The sequence below is a fragment of the Papio anubis genome, chromosome 14, assembly GCF_008728515.1.
Source record: "Papio anubis isolate 15944 chromosome 14, Panubis1.0, whole genome shotgun sequence".
NCBI lineage: Eukaryota > Metazoa > Chordata > Mammalia > Primates > Cercopithecidae > Papio > Papio anubis.
Window position 1 is genome coordinate 74,276,839 of NC_044989.1, and position 17,291 is coordinate 74,294,129.

The following is a 17,291-nucleotide window of genomic DNA, read 5'->3' on the forward strand; positions in this document are numbered from 1 at the left end:
TATTTTTCTGATTACTGAAGATATCAAGTATTTTTTCATATGTTTATTCCCTATTTTATTTTCACGAAGAAGAAATATAAAATTTAAAATCATCTCCCTATTGTTGGGGCACTCAGGTTGTTTGTAATTCTCTACTGTTCGTGTTGAGGGAAAATCATTGGCACATGTAGCTTTTTTATGTCTTCTGTTGGCTTGTTTACTTCTACATTTCCAGTGAAATTAAGAGTACTTAGTGGTTAAAAATGGCTGTGCTCTTCCACATTGCCTTGTGATCTTGAGGCAATTACTTCCCCTCTCTGTGTTTGGTGTCCTCATCTCTGATCTCCACCTTGGAGGAGTGTCTGGTGATTAAATGAGATAAGTGAATGTGCGACAATTAGCATGATACTCCGCCTATCATAAAAGGGTTCCATCAGAGTCACGTAGAGACTTTTCCTGGTTTCTTCTCTTCTTTTCCTTTCTTCTCCGAACCCACATTAATTGCTGTTAGGTCAGAGGACATGAACAAAGTCCTGTGCTTCTGCCAGATATGATGACCTCAGGGAATTGGGCCCATTTCAGCTTTTTCTTAAGTATCACCCCAGCCACCGAAAGATTTGCTGTATCTGCCCATTTTGTAGTAGGAAAAAAATTAGATTTTAAAATGTTTTACTGATGTGCATGTAGTAATCACATAGAACAACTGCCTCTCCCTACCTCATACAAGAATACCCTCTGCCAACATATAATGCTCTCAAGAAGTTACACATAATCCTGGAGTTGCTCTCTGCAGAGAGGGCCAGTTTGGGTATGGAGGGTGCAGACATGGAGACATGGGACTGGGCTAGCCAGTGTGCCATGGGCACACACTCGCTTCTGCCGAGAACAGGCAGATGTGCACATCCTCTGCAAGGGTTCCCCTAAAAATCTCTTTCTACACTCGCTGATTAGTTTTATCAATAAATCTTCCGAAGGGAGAATCCTCTTGAGGAATGAATAATTGATCAACCCTAGACAGAACATGCCATAAATACAACCCATTTGCTATTAGAGAGAGTGGGGCCATCCATTTGGTGGCAAGGAAGAAGGAACTAGCTTTGTATGGAGGTGGATTCTGAACTCTAGGACTGAGATAAAGGATGAGGCTAGAAAGAGCAGCCCCTTGAACAGCTGCTGTGGATCAGACTAGCTGAGCTGGTGGTATGTGCGGTTGGGAAAGTACTGGGTGGAGTTTATTGGCCAGCAGGGTGGGGAGCAGTCACCACTATCTTGGAGTCCCATTAGAATTCGCTTCAGGAGATTCTCCTGCAGAGAATGGGCTACTGGGCTCTGAAGGTTGACTACAGGCTAGTTCATTCTGGCCCAAAACACTTTCTTGGACATGGTTCTTCTAATATGGTGTGTAACTGCTGACAGTCAGCAAAACAGCCCTCCAGACTCTGTTCCTCTTGTAACTTCCCCTTTCTTAGAGGCCATAAGAAAGTATAACCAATGAGGACTTTGCTCTTTCAAGATAACATTCTTCATCTTCTCTCTTCCCTGTTTTCCTTTAATAGAGAATTGCTGATCTGGTTCTGATGTGTTGAGAGTCAGGAAGGATTTGGAAAACCTGGTGTCATATCTGCATCCTTCACTGTGTTGCTGACTGAATGAGGTGTTTGGGGAGTGGTGTTCCACACTTTTCCCACCTTGCCTGGCATCTGGGGGGCTCTGGAGCCCCCTGGGTGGGGAGGGCAGGGTGCTGCTGCTGAATGCCTGCAGATGTCTGGAGGACCAGCTCTGGGGATTTGGGAGTCTAAGAAGGGAGTGCACTGTGGAGGAGGAGGCAGGGGACCTTGTGAGCTAGCCAGGCAGGGTTCAGGGTCACCTTCAGCACAGGGCCCCCAGCCCTCTGAAGGTGGGAAATGTGTTGGGGTTGGCGATGCTGTATGCACATATGAACTCTTCATGGAGTGTAGTGAAAAGTCATGTCTCTTCTTGGATCTGAGAAGGACATTTGCTCTGCCTAAGTAACGTTTCCTGCCTCTCAGTCTCCTAGTAACAAATCCCTGCTTCCCCTAGGTGATGGGAACACACCTCCAACTTGGGGAAGACCTAGCCTGGGATGGGCATACCCCCTCTCAGTGATACTGTGAAGCAGGGAAGAAACCTGATGGGGTTGGGTGTGAGGACCCCAGTGAGGGCAGGGAAAAGGGGTTTGCACCTGGAAGTTGGCAGCAAGATGTGCAGCACCAGCACCTTGGTGGACTTCTCTGGAGGCCCCCTACAGCCTTTGCAGACCTCTACCATGTGTGCGTTGTAATGGGTGCCATAATAGCAGAGAGATCACCAACTCTGCCTAGAGCCTCCATGGATCATCTTGAAGTATGGGGGTGATGAGGCTTGTACCAGCCAGGTCCCTGGGGAGGAAGAAGTGCCAGAGCTTTTTGAACGCCTTCTAGAGACTCCGGTGAGTTTTGAAGGTGTGGCAGATGCCTGGTTCCCTAGGAGCAAATGGTGGAGTTGACCATACACTCTTATTAAAGATCCCTAACAGAACGTGACTGCGCACGGTGACTGTAGACTCTGGGGCAGTCTGTGGTGGACAGGACTGGTCAAGGAGGACTTTCTCAGGGAGGGGTTGATTCTGTTCCTTGTCTCACTGCTAAATTTAATCACTTACCTCCATAACCACGTTTCATCCCCATCTGTCTGCTAGTGCCTTAGTTCAGGTCCTTATTGTTACTAATCTGGACAGTTGCATAGTCTCCTAACTCGTCTTTGGCTCACCAGCCTTGAACCCTGCAGGCTGTCTTCTGCAGGATGCGTGAATGCCCCTCCTGAAATGTAAATCTGCTCTCTGTAGCATTCAGGCTGTGGTGCACACACCTGCCTCCCCTGCCTTTGCGATCAAGATACACTCAACAGCTTACCCATCTCCAAGCCTGCCAGGGCTTATGATTCTCTGCCTTTGCACATTCTATTCCTTCCATCTGGAATTCCTGCAGAATTCTTCGCCTTCTTCCAAAATACCTGCCGCTCTCTCCAGCCTCTCTGAGATTTCTTTGAGATAAAACCTTCCTGGATACCCACCTGCCCAGATAGCTGTATATACTGAACCCCCGCAGGCCTCTGTAGATACTGCTTTCACAGCACTGGTATGATTTAGGGCATTGACTTATAGGCCTTTTTCTTCCTTTTCATTTTAAAACTTCTTGGGGTTCCTGAAATATATAGTCTGGTCTATTGTGAGGTAACAAATCACCCCATAACACAGTGGTATAAAACAGTAATCCTTTTGTTATGCCCAGGGGATTCTGTGGATTGGGAAGTCAGAAGTGACAACAGCGTGGGTAGCTTCTATATGTTCCTTGATATTTAGGGTCTCAGCTGGGAAGGCATAAAAGCTGGAGGTAACTTGATGACTGGGCTGGAATCCTCTAAGGGCTCCTTCACTCACACATTTGGCAAATGACGACAGCTGTTGCCGGGGACCTCAGCTAGGAATGTCAGCTGACTCCTCCATGTGGCCTCTCCACATGGCCTGGGCTTCCTCACAGCATGGTGGCTGGGCTCCAAGAGTGAGTGTCCCAAGAGAACCAGGCAGAAGCTGAATTGCCTTTTGTGATCTAGCTTTGAAAGTCATGTAGCGTCACTTCCATTGTCACAAGCCCACCCAGATTGAAGAGGAGGGAACATAGATCCCACCTCTCCGTGGGGGAAGTGTCCAAGTCACACAATAAGAAGAGCATGTGAGATGGAGGGAATGTTGTGGCCATCTTTGGAACACACAGTCTGTCACACGTATTAAGCACTTGATGCATATGAATGGCATTCTTCAACTGAAGATTGAAGCCAGGGTGGACGACGAGGAAGAGTTATGAAGTTGGCGGCTGGAAGTCTTAAGAGAGGGTATGTTCAAGAGATCGTAGGGTGGAGAAGAGTGTGTGTGTGTGTGTGCGCGCGCGCCCGCACGGATCTGTGGTCAGGGAGGGAGCTTGGGGGTACATAGAGTTGCTTAGAGGACCCACTGTCAGGTGAGACAATTAAAACATACACACAGAAAGACCCCGATTGGGAAGGCAGGGATGGAAAGGGAGGAGATAAAATTGAGAAACAGTTCACATTTAGAATTGTTTGGATCCAATGACTGCACACATTGGAAGAATATGGGTAACATTTGGGTTGGGAATGTTCGTTAATGCAAAAATAGGGAAGTTGGGAAAGTTGCTGTCAGGAGGAAGAGTTCAGTTCTGTTTTAGACAAGCTGACTCTCAGTGGACTTATGGCATGGTCTAGGGGTTGGAGCTAACTGGAGGGTAGTTGAGAAGTCCAGACAGAAAACAGACATTTAGACCAGGCATGGTGGCTCACGCCTGTAATCCCAGCATTTTGGGAGGCCGGGGCAGGAAAATTGCTTGAACTCAGCAGTTTTGACAGCAGCCTGGACAACATAGGAAGACCTTGTCTCTACTAAAAATAAAATCAGCGGGGCATGGTGGTGCATACCTGTGGTCCCAGCTACTTGGGAGGCTGAGGTGGGAGAATCAGTTGAGGCTGCATTAAGCCGTGATCGCGCAACTCCACTACATCTTGGGCGACAGAGCAAGACTCTGTCTCAAAAAAAGGAGCATCTCACAGTGATGTTTGCTGAAGCCCAGAAGGGAATGACAATCGAGGGGGAAAGCGGAGGGTTTCTGAGCTGGGACGGATCCAAGCTGAGGCTTCAAAAGGGCTAAACTAGTCCCCATCCTCGTCTGGCATTGTCCTGCCTCCCTGCCGATAATTGCCAAATAGCTGCTTGCTTTTCTTTTCCGCATCTCCATTGATAAGAACTTGTTTCCTCTGGTTTTTAGGGGGACTGGTTTCAGTGCATTTTCTAGTATCTCTAAGTATTAAGCAAATCCCTCCCTAGATGGAACTTAAGCTTTTCTCTCTCGTTACCCATTTTCTAATTCCATCCCTTAAGGCCACTCAGAACAAGTCTCATTCTTTTCCCAAATTACTAGTAGGCCTGCGGATGTTTAAAGACTTTCTGGAGTTGTATCTTGTTCAGAACCAAAAGGGAGCTGTTCCTCCTGTGGTTTTGAACCCTCGTGCTCGCCTTCCTCTGCGTCCAGAGGGTGCAGCCCCACAGGGAAGCCTGCGTTCAGGTGGGGACTGTCTGGGTCACAAGCAGGGCTGTCACTGCCTGTGCTGTCGTCCTGTTCAGGTCAGGTCATAGCTGTGTGTCAGACTGGGTCAAAACCCATTAGTAGACCCCGAAATCAACGTAGAAGGTTGCAACCTGCGTTTAAAAATAAAGAAGAAAGATACATTAATGTATCTATTAAGTGGAAGTACTGTTTTACAAAACTTGTATATAAGTAGCTAATGGATCACAGTGTAAAATGTATTTCTTACTGTGGATTGTAGTGAAAATTTTTGAAAAAATCTGGGTTATAAGGCCTTTTGAAGCTGCCACATGACATCATATTGGGTGTGCCATCAGTTGGCTCTCAGGGTTTTACCTCTTCTGATTCCTAAGACATTTTTATGGGTACCGCTGCTGCTATTGTGTGCTTCTTCCGTCTTTAATTTATTTCCACAGATGTGGCTTGGGGCCTAAGTATGAGACCCTGTTTACCCTTTTAGATTTTTTTTCTCTCTGGTCTGTTGACCTTTTGGCACCTGGTTCTGTCACTCAACATAGCTTTATCCCTTCTATTTTCAACATCTACTTATTTATTTATTTATTTATTTATTTTATTTATTTTTTTTGAGACAGAGTCTCGCTCTGTCGCCCAGGCTGGAGTGCAGTGGCGCGATCTCAGCTTACTGCAAGCTCTGCCTCCCGGGTTTATGCCATTCTCCTGCCTCAGCCTCCCAAGTAGTTGGGACTACAGGCGCCCGCCACCTCGCCCGGCTAGTTTTTTTTTTTGTATTTTTTAGTAGAGACGGGGTTTCACCGTGTTAGCCAGGATGGTCTCGATCTCCTGACCTCGTGATCCGCCCGTCTCGGCCTCCCAAAGTGCTGGGATTACAGGCTTGAGCCACCGCGCCCAGCCCAACATCTACTTATTTATTAAGTGAGCCTTCTCTATCATTATTGATAAATATGTTGAACAGGATAGTTCTAAGAACAGAGCCCTGTGGCAGACCACTAAAGACCGTTCTCCCAGTTGATACACCTCTTGTACGCTTTGAGCATGGTCATTCAACCAGTGGTGAACCAGCCCTTCCAGCCTGTAGTTCTCTGTAGCTGACCTCAAAAGGATCATGGCAGACCTTGTGAAACTTGAACGTCCACAGCCGAAGTTGCAAAGTCAAAGGCTTACAGGGGGTTGGCAGGTAACAGAAGTGAGTGAAGTGATAATTAATTCAAGCAATTAATAAGTAAATCCTGACCCCAGCCTTGGTTTCAAGAAGGCAGTGTGGAGTGGGGAAGCTGGGGGTGAGTTGGAATAGTTGTATTCTATGTAAGCAGGAGCCACTGCTCAGTTACAGACAAACTTGCCCGTAGAAGCATGGGCCTTCAAGAAAATCCAGGTTTCATGTGGAATTTGATTTTCGAATGTTAGCAAAACAAAAACGTTAACACCATATAGGCAAGTAAAACAAACTTGTGGCAGATTTGGCCCAAAGCTCTCGGCTTTGTGACCTGTCAGCCACAGTATCTCCCCATCTGCTCTCCAATGACCCCATGACTCAAAGCACTAAGATTGTTTGGATGTTGGTAGGTTAATGGCCTTCTGTGGAACCTGACTCCTGTGGTTCTTACCCGGGCTGTTCTTAAACGCAGCAGACTGAGAGTTGGAAGGACGCTTCTCCTTTTCTTGCCTGTTGGCCCCGTCTCCTGCTGGCAGGTTTCCTCCAGCATCACTGACAGGTGTTGAGAAAGGTATCAGTGGGATCTCTTGGTTGGGAAATAGGAATTTAGAGTTTCTTAAGATCTCCCTATCCATAGTGGCTTCACTTACCTCATATCTATGTCTGCTTTTCCTTTTCTCCTCTTTTTGGTCCAAGGAGCATTTTCCTTCCCAGGGAATTCAGAGGCACAAGAGCCATTCTAGCCCTTCCTTGTTCTTATTCACACACCAAAAATAACTTTTTAAATCCCTTTTAGTTGTCTTGACCATTTTGGGGAAGCCTCCACTCATGTAGCATTAGTCTTCCTGACACTGTTTTTGTAAATCTGTGCTACTCTCGGTTTGTTTCTTCTTGGTTATGCATGCTCCTTCTATCTTCCTACATAAGCATGTAAGATTTGACCACTTCAGATTGTATAGCCTTGTTAGCCACATTAGTTTAGGCTTCTAAGAAAGAAGAGTGTGCTGGGTGATCTGCCACATTCCTAGACTTCTGAAAGGTAGTCTTCCACTGGGGTCAGGGAAAAGCTGATACACTCTGTGGCCAGTAGGGATGGCAGGCTTTTCATTTACCTGAGTGTTACTGCTCCAGCTGTGGGCAGGAAGCACAGGAGTCATGGAGATTTGGACCCTGCCTGGCAGGAGCCACCATCTAGAGGGGGAGGGAGGCAGCTGCTTGAACAAATAACAGTAGTGGCATGTGATAAGTGCTAATGAAGGTGCCCTGGGAACCCGGGGAAGGAGCCACAGATAATTCTGTGAAGTAGGTAGGGGAAGAGGTGACACTGAGCTGATGCTTGAAGGATAAGCCAGAGAGGCCACTCTAAGAGGCTGAGAAGGTCATTCCAGGCAATGAGAACTGCGTGTACAAAGCCTGGTGACGTCAGAGAACATGGCCTGTTAGAAAAGCATGAGGGTCTTTTGTGGCCAGAATGGAGGCAAGGGTGAGGATGAGGCAGAAACTGCTGGCCGGAACCTCTGCTAATCTCCCACAGAGCTCATCCCAAACCCTAGTTTCCCACCACACTTAGGAGCCTGTGATGGCCTTGTCTGACAGTCTTAGGACTGGCATCATTTTAGCCACCTACTTAAAACACTTTGAGGCCAGACACAGTATCTCACACCTATAATCCCAACACTTTAGGAGGCTAAGGCCAGAGCATCATTTGAGGCCAGAAGTTAGAGATCAGCCTGGGCAACATAGCAAGACTCAAGCTCTTAAAAAAAAAAAAAAAAAATTAGCTGAGCGTGGTACATGCATCAACTCCCAGCTACTTGATAGGCTGAGGTGGGAGGATCACCTGAGTCCAGGAGTTCAAGGCTACAGTGAACTATGATCACGCCACTGAACTCCAGCCTGGGTGAGAGTGTGTCTCTAAAATAAAAAAAACACTTTGTGTTATACTTGAGGGACTGATTTCTTATTTAGCTTTTTATTTTAACAGAATTTAAAAATTTATAGAAAAATAGCAGGGATCATACTTGGGACTCACATACCCCCAATGTGTAGGTTTTGCCTCATGTATTTATCATTTTGTTTATAGAGACATATTTTTCCATATGTATATCGTTTTTTCTCCTGAATCATTTGAGATTGAGTACACAGTGTTCCTCAACTTATGACTGAGTCATGTCCCAATAAACTAATCATAAATTGAAAGTATTGTAAGTCAAAAATGGGCATTTTATAGACATGATGGGATGCTAAAACACAGAACACAATATCCAGAAAACCCTGACAGCATGGAACATTGTGGAGCCTCAGTTGTTTACCTTGGTGATTGCGTGGTTGACCGGGGGCTCTGGGTTGCTGCCACTGCCCAGCATCGCTAAAGTATTGCTAGCCTCAGAAAAGATCAAAATTCAAAGTATGGTTTCTATTGAATGCCTGTTGCAAAGTCAGAATCTTAAGTGGAACCATCATAAGTTGGGGACTGTCTGTACTGTCCCTTTACTCCTAAATACTTCAGTATGTGTATTCTGAGAACAAGGGCATTCTGTTACATAACCCATTGTCTAATGATCCAAGTCAAGATTAGGAATGACAGAATATTATCTTATCCACGTCCATATTCACATTTCATGACTTGTCCCAAAAAAACTAGTGTATTTTTCCCCAGTCTGAGGTCTAACCCATGAACATGCATTTAGCTGTTCTTTTTGAGGGAAGAGATTGTTTTTCTTGACTTTGAAACTTTTTGAAGAGAACAATCCAGGTACTTTCTAGATTACCCTTCAATTTGGGTTTATCTGATGTGTCCTTGTGATTAGATTCGGGTTATACATTTTGGCAGGAGTTCTATGTGAGTGGTGTTAAGTCTTCCGCAGTGTCTTACATCAAGAGGCACATGGTGGTGTTTTGTCTCAGTATTGGTGATGATGGTAACTTTGGTCATTTGGATTAAGGTGGTGTCTGTCTACCAGATCTCTCCACTACAGTTTCTATTGTAATTATGTAATTTTAGAGGAGATGCTTTGAGACCATGCATACATACATCCTGTACCTCACCATGCTTTCACCTGCTGCCACTGATGACTCTCTAAATCCATCAGTCCTTCTATGTTTTCTCTTAGCATTCTACAGTAAGGAAGAGCTTTCCTTTCCTAAGGGATGGGTCTGCAAACTCAATTTCACATCTTTGTATTCACTTTTCACTTGCTGGGCCAGGTCCTCCTGGCCCTCTTACTCTCATCCTTCCCCCTTTGGTGTGCTTTTGGGGATATGAGGTATATAGTGCTGGTTCTTGTGCTCAGGGAGAGGCTTGAATCCTTCTCTAAGCAGCAACTTGCTTGTCTTTGGCAGGACTGACCGGGCATGGGGCTAAATGCATGCTGTGTCAGATCATCGGCGTTTCCCTCAGGCCTGGGGCTGTGTGTGGGAATGTGGTCTGTTGCCAGCTTTCTGTGCTCGGCCTGGGCTTAAGTGAGGACAATTTTAGGGGGAGAAAAGAACTGTGGGTTCCCACTAGGAAGCCGTGGCTGACCCATGGTCCAGGCTGAATTTGTTAATCAAAGCTCCTCTTTCCCTACCCCTACAAACCCACACTTCACGCTTAGAGCACGTGTGTACACACAGGCTTGGCTGGATTTCTTTCCATCTTGACAAAACAAAATAAAGTCCTAGTGTGATTTTGATCATTGTGAATTAAGGACTTTTTTGTGTGTCTCTGGCTTTAGGAGAGCCTCATTCGTGTGATTGATCTGAGGCTCCAAAAGTTTCTGAACAACATTAAGAATGTCACATTAGGATCTTCTCTTTAAAAATATCTTAAAGATCTTCTTTTTATTTCTGCTGGTGAAGCTCGCTAGGGAACCAAAGACATGGGAAGATGAATTGGAGGCTCAAGAAGTACCAGAGAGAGGATTTGCAAGAAAAGTTGGGGGTCAGATGTGCACCTGAGTGGTATGAAGCAGGGAAATGCTTTTCAAATAGTGTGGTTCATTTTTTTCCTTTTTCCCCCTTCTCTCTCTCTTTAGACAGGCTCAGAGCTCAGCCCAGTTGATGGACCTGTTCCAGGTCAGATGGACTCAGGGCCAGTGTACCATGGGGACTCACGGCAGCTAAGCGCCTCAGGGGTGCCGGTCAATGGTGCTAGAGAGCCCGCTGGACCCAGTCTGCTGGGGACTGGGGGTCCTTGGCGGGTAGACCAAAAGCCCGACTGGGAGGCTGCCCCAGGCCCAGCTCATACTGCTCGCCTGGAAGATGCCCACGATCTGGTGGCCTTTTCGGCTGTGGCCGAAGCTGTGTCCTCTTATGGGGCCCTTAGCACCCGGCTCTATGAAACCTTCAACCGTGAGATGAGTCGTGAGGCTGGGAACAACAGCAGGGGATCCCGGCCAGGGCCCGAGGGCTGCTCTGCTGGCAGCGAAGACCTTGACACACTGCAGACGGCCCTGGCCCTTGCGCGGCATGGTATGAAACCACCCAACTGCAACTGCGATGGCCCAGAATGCCCTGACTACCTCGAGTGGCTGGAGGGGAAGATCAAGTCTGTGGTCATGGAAGGAGGGGAGGAGCGGCCCAGGCTCCCAGGGCCTCTGCCTCCTGGTGAGGCCGGTCTCCCAGCACCAAGCACCAGGCCACTCCTCAGCTCAGAGGTGCCCCAGATCTCTCCCCAAGAGGGCCTGCCCCTGTCCCAGAGTGCCCTGAGCATCGCCAAGGAAAAAAACATCAGCTTGCAGACCGCCATTGCCATCGAGGCCCTCACACAGCTCTCCTCCGCCCTCCCGCAGCCTTCTCATTCCACCCCCCAGGCTTCTTGCCCCCTTCCTGAGGCCTTGTCACCTCCTGCCCCTTTCAGATCTCCCCAGTCTTACCTCCGGGCTCCCTCATGGCCTGTGGTTCCTCCTGAAGAGCACTCATCTTTTGCTCCTGATAGCTCTGCCTTCCCTCCAGCAACTCCTCGAACTGAGTTCCCTGAAGTCTGGGGCACTGACACCCCTCCAGCAACGCCCCGGAGCTCCTGGCCCATGCCTCGCCCAAGCCACGACCCCATGGCTGAACTGGAGCAGTTGTTGGGCAGCGCCAGTGATTACATCCAGTCAGTATTCAAGCGGCCTGAGGTCCTGCCTACCAAGCCCAAGGTCAAGGTAGAGGCACCCTCTTCCTCCCCAGCCCTGGCCCCATCCCCTGTGCTTCAGAGGGAGGCTCCCACGCCATCCTCGGAGCCCGACACCCACCAGAAGGCCCAGACCGCCCTGCAGCAGCACCTCCATCACAAGCGCAGCCTCTTCCTAGAACAGGCTCACGACACCTCCTTCCCTGCTCCTTCGGAGCCTTCTGCTCCTGGCTGGTGGCCCCCACCAAGCTCACCTGCCCCACGGCTTCCAGACAGACCACCCAAGGAGAAGAAGAAGAAGCTCCCAACACCAGCTGGAGGTCCCGTGGGAACAGAGAAAGCTGCCCCTGGGATCAAGCCCAGTGTCCGAAAGCCCATTCAGATCAAGAAGTCCAGGCCCCGGGAAGCACAGCCACTCTTCCCGCCTGTCCGGCAGATTGTCCTGGAAGGGCTCAGGTCCCCGGCCTCCCAGGAAGTACAGGTTCATCCACCGGCCCCTCTACCTGCCTCACAGGGCTCTGCTGTGCCCCTGCCCCCAGAACCTTCTCTTGCGCTATTTGCACCTAGTCCCTCCAGGGACAGCCTGCTGCCCCCTACTCAGGAAATGAGGTCCCCCAGCCCCATGACAACCTTGCAGCCAGGCTCCACCGGCCCTCTTCCCCCTGCCGATGACAAGCTGGAAGAGCTCATCCGGCAGTTTGAGGCTGAATTTGGAGATAGCTTTGGGCTTCCCGGCCCCCCTTCTGTGCCCATTCAGGACCCCGAGAACCAGCAAACATGTCTCCCAGCCCCTGAGAGCCCCTTTGCTACCCGTTCCCCCAAGCAAATCAAGATTGAGTCTTCAGGGGCTGTGACTGTGCTCTCAACAACCTGCTTCCATTCAGAGGAGGGAGGCCAGGAGGCCACACCCACCAAGGCAGAGAACCCACTCACACCCACCCTCAGTGGCTTCTTGGAGTCACCTCTTAAGTACCTGGACACACCCACCAAGAGTCTGCTGGACACACCTGCCAAGAGAGCCCAGGCCGAGTTCCCCACCTGCGATTGCGTCGGTAAGTCCGCCTGGGTGTCAGGAAAAGGCAGAGAAACGGCTGTGGCCTGGTAAGCTAGGGATTTCTAGGCTCTGCTTTCATTTGGCAAACATTTATTGTTTGCCAACTGCGACACTGGGTTCTGGGAACATAGAAATGAGCTCATAGCCTAGTGGAAAAGACATTGAAAGAAATTGACCTGATACTGTTGGTGTATGCCACGTCGGTTGAGATGGGCAAGGGGCTTTAATACACAAATGGAGTTGAAGGCATAATAGAGGCCTTCCCGTAGGAGGTAGTACTTGTGCCGAGCCCTACAGAGCCATCAGGTAGAAAGGACACATTCTAGGAAGAGGGAGTAGCTTGGGCAACAGCTTAGTGGCTGTGAGGGAGTGGAACTTACTTGGACTATACTTGGTTCAGGCAGGAGCAAAAGGGTTTGGGTATATGTGGGGATGAACAAAAGGTGGCTTGGTGGGTGGGGAGGATGGTCAGGGTCCAGATTGTGCAGGGCCCAGGGAGCCACGGCTAAGAGTTTGACTTGACCCCACAGGTAATAGTGAGCTCCTGAGGATTTTAAAGCAAGGAATGCCCTGTCACCTCATGCTTTTGAAAGACTTCTGGCTTATGGTGGGTAGGGAAGCTTGAGGGCACTGAGGAGGCATAGCTGTAGGAAAGGTGTTGTCATGAGCCAGGCAAGAAATGACAAGGGCCTGGCCTGAAAGAGCCGGTGGCAGAGGGAGGGGTTGGAAGGTCTCCAGAGGAAGGCTTGTGGGAGGAGGGAATGAGATACTGCAGGTCTCTGCCTGGGGTGGTGGTGTTCACTGAGAACTCAGACTGGGAGGACGGGAAGTGAGTTCCCATTGGACGAACCACATCTGAAGTGGCCAGGAGACCAGGTCAGGGTCTGAGTTACATGTTTGGACGTAGTTAGCCTGCAAGTCATGGTTGAAGCTGTGCCTGCATAAGAACGCGTTGAGGAGTTGAGTCCACTTCTAAGCCTTGTCTTCTGGAATCAGAGCAGGGTGCAGTGCCTCTGAGGACCACTCCCCTCTAAGCATACTGTCTCTGGGAGGTCCTAGAGGACAGGGGCAAGCTCCAGGTCCACTCGGCCCCCATGCTCTGTTTATGGAGTGTTCTGTAAAAGCTATGTGCGTTTCAGATGTTGACAGAAAACACGGTGATGCTGGCGATGAGCATATTGAATTCTTGAGATTTTATGATACACAGACGGGTCTTGGGGAAAAGGCTGTCTTCCCTACTTGTGAAAAATACGTAAATATCAAATAAGTCATGGACTTGCTGGGATGTTGTCTCCTGGTCAGTGAGGAGAGCTGGGCTGTTCCGCCTGCTCCAGCTATCCCTCCCCAACTCCTGGGGTATGAGGCAGAGGGGTGGGTGACAAGGAGCCATGTGCAGAACAAGGAAAAGCTGGCCCCAGGGCTCTTATCTGGGGGTGGACAGGTGTGCTGCCAGGCACTCACAGACATGCTCCAAGATGGTGGTTCCCACTGGCCCTGTCCATTCTTAGATATGACTAATAATGACATGACTGGGCCCAGCGCGGTGGCTCATGCCTGTAATCCCAGCACTTTGGGAGGCCGAGGCAAGTGGATCACGAGGTGAGGAGATCGAGACCATCCTGGCTAGCACGGTGAAACCCCGTCTCTACTAAAAATACAAAAAATTAGCCAGGTGGGTAGTGGGCACCTGTAGTCCCAGCTACTTGGGAGGCTGAGACAGGAGAATGGTGTGAACCCAGGAGGCGGAGCTTGCAGTGAGCCGAGATTGTGCCACTGCACTCCAGCCTGGGAGGCAGAGCGAGACTCTGTCTCAAAAAAAAAAAAAAATAATAATAATGACATGACTTCGAGGGCCCTCTTATTTACCAGCATATGGGGGAAACTTGTTTTGATCATGGGGTCCGCCTACCCTTTTCTCCATGCGTGTATGTGTGTGTCCCATCCGCCTGTGTTTAGCACCTCGTTTCTCCTTCTGCAACGTGGGAAATATCCTTACCTAGTGTTTTAAGACGTAGTTGGTCCTTAGTCAAGATTTTAATTGTTGAATTTAATTACATGGATATTATGTGTGGTCAAACTAGTTTTTAAATTTGCATCCCAACTCCACTTACTGGCTGGGAGTGCTTGGGCACTTTACATAACCCATCACAGTTTCTGCTTCCTCATATGTAGAATGAAAACGATAATAGTACGTGCCTTACCGGGACTGTTGTGAGGATTAAATTCATTACTATGTGTTTAGTAATGAGTTTAACACTTAGTGTTGTGTTGGCACAAGAGTGTCAGCTGTTATCAAGCCTATCAAGTCCAGTAGGGCAAGAAAAGTAAAACCATACCTTTGTAAAGGAAAAAAAAGTTGACTGTTCCTTTATTTATCATATATTAATTACCTAGCCATATATAACTGCCAATAAGCATAAAATTAAGAGAAATGGTTCATCACTAAAGGACTTTATGGTTTACTTTTTTTTTTTTTTTTTAAGGCAGGGTCTCACTCTGTTGCTGGGGCTGGAATGCAGTGGCATGATCTCTGCTCACTGCAGCCTCCACTTCCTGGGCTCAAGCAATCCTCCCACCTCAGTCTCCCGAGTAGCTGGAATTACAGGTGCATGCCACCATACTTGGCTAATTTTTAAAAATTTTTTGTAGAGACGAGGTCTCACTGTATTGCCCAGGCTTGTCTCAAACTTCTGGACTCAAGCAGTCCTGTCATCTCAGCCTCCCAAAGTGCTGGGATTATAGTTGTGAACCACTGCGTCTAGCCTATGGTTTACTTAAGGAAAAAAAAAAAATAGACAATAAAATATTTAGACACCCACTCAACCAGTGTGTGCCGAGTGCCTTTTGCCTCTGAGGCCCATGCTGCTGTATGGAAGTGGCTGCATCGCAGGAGTACCCTGTAGCACAGACTTGGTTGTCATCATGGGAGGTCATGTTTTATCTAGGAAACACTTGTTTAGAGCTGGGTTTTGAAAACTGTCGTGAACACAGATGGGGAGAGGCAGAAAGGCTTTCCAGACTGAGGAGTGCATAAGCACAGTCTTGGCATAAGGAGCAAGCTTGCAGGATGGGATGTTGCAAGGGTGACCTGAAATCTCTGTTCTCCTGCATTCCTCAGATGAGGAGCCCCCACCAGAGAGGATACATCTTCGCTTGTAGGCAGTGAGCAAAAGTGCAGGCATCTGTCAGCATCAGAGAAACCAGACCTCCAGAAACTGGGAGCTAACAACACTTTCTATTGTTAAATTAGAGGAAAATACTTACGTGAAACAAATTTGAACGATCATCTCAGTTAAGTTTTAAAAAATGGAAAAAAGACTAGAAGGAAATATATCAACAGTGGATTGTCTCTATGATTGGGATATGGATGACCTTTCCCTCATGTGTTTTCTGAATTTTCTACAATGAAATTTGTATTTTATAACCCAGAAATATTTGTGAAAGTGCACACTCGCAATAGCATGGAAGGTGGATTGGTGGAGGGTGAGAACCCTGTGGTAGGAGACCCATTAGGAAGCTGTTGAGAGTAAAAGTGTTTATGAAGCACCTGCTCAGGTCTAGGCACCCTGCCAAGTACTTTATAGTCACCACCTCACTTAATCCTCATAGCAGCTCTATGAGGTAAGTACTGTCAGTGACTCCATTTTAGCCGTGAGGAAACAGATTAAGTAATTTACCAAGGTCATACAAACTAGTGAAAGTGAGATATGAACCTAGGCAGTTGGACTCTTAACCACCATGTCATATTGTGTTTGAAATTAGTCAGCTGGGAAACAGGTCCTCACTAAAACAATGGTAGTAGAATTGAAGAGAGGCAACGAAGAGATTTGCTCTGAAAATTTCTGGAGGGCCTGAGGTTCGTGTTAGGAGAACCCATTCTGTTTTCCAGAATTGTCTGGCCACATGCTTCTCACTCTGTTGCCCATGCTGGAGTGCAGTGGCATGATCTTGGCTCACTGCAACCTCTGCCTCCTGGGTTCAAGCAGTTCTCATGCCTCGACCTCCTGAGTAACTGGGATTACAGGCACCTGCCACCATGCCTGGGTAACTTCTCGTATTTTAGTAGAGACAGGGTTTCATGGTGTTGCCCAGGCTAGTCTCAAACTCCTGAGCTCAGGCAGTTCACCTGTCTCAGCCTCCCAAAGTGCTAGGATTATAGGTGTAAGCCGCCATGCCTGAACAGGTACTTCTTCAGTTGGTGTGGTAGAATTTGTCTTTGTGAATCCAGGCTCAGAACAAGGCTTAGAAATCAAGGTGCTCACTCTGGGGTGACAGTGGGACAGTCCCATACTCCAGAAATTCATACCCTCACCGGTGGTAGGTAGTTACAGGAAGAATTTTCCATAGAAGTGGGGGTGAAATATGGAGACTCCATGAAGCCACCTAATAGCTGATAACAGAATATGGGAACAACTTTATAAAAGCATACAAGTTCCTATAGCCAAAAAAAAAAAAAAGGGGGGGGGGGGGGGTAGGGGAGGGGCCTGGGCACTGTGGCTCATGCCTGTAATCCCAGCACTTTGGGAGGCCGAGGTGGGTGGATCATGAGGTCAGGAATTCGAGACCACCTGGCCAGTATGGTGAAACCCTATCTCTACTAAAACTACAGAAATTAGCTGGGCGTGGTGGTGGGCACCTGTAATTCCAGTTACTCTGGAGGCTGAAGCAGAAGAATCACTTGAACCTGGGAGGCTGAGGTTGCAGTGAGCTGAGATCGTGCCACTGCACTCCAGCCTGGGTGACAGAGCAAGACCCCATCTCAAAAAACAAAACAAAACAAAACCTCTATTATTCAAGGTTATTTGGTAATTTTGCCAAATAAACAATTTAGCGAACATGGGCATCACCACGTAACCAAAGTCCCCAATCCCC

The 17,291-nt window shown here is 48.2% G+C and overlaps 1 protein-coding gene across 3 annotated transcripts in view; it reads left to right on the plus strand.

Moving 5' to 3' along the window:
* The window catches only part of TET3 (tet methylcytosine dioxygenase 3), a 124,285-nt gene that overhangs the window by 50,970 nt on the left and 56,024 nt on the right, over window positions 1-17,291 (plus strand). For all 3 annotated transcript variants that reach the window (XM_009184442.4, XM_031655280.1, XM_009184443.4), the window contains one exon: window positions 10,284-12,417. In XM_009184442.4, coding sequence (XP_009182706.2) covers window positions 10,284-12,417 — 2,134 coding nt within the window. The remainder of the gene's footprint in view (window positions 1-10,283; window positions 12,418-17,291) is intronic.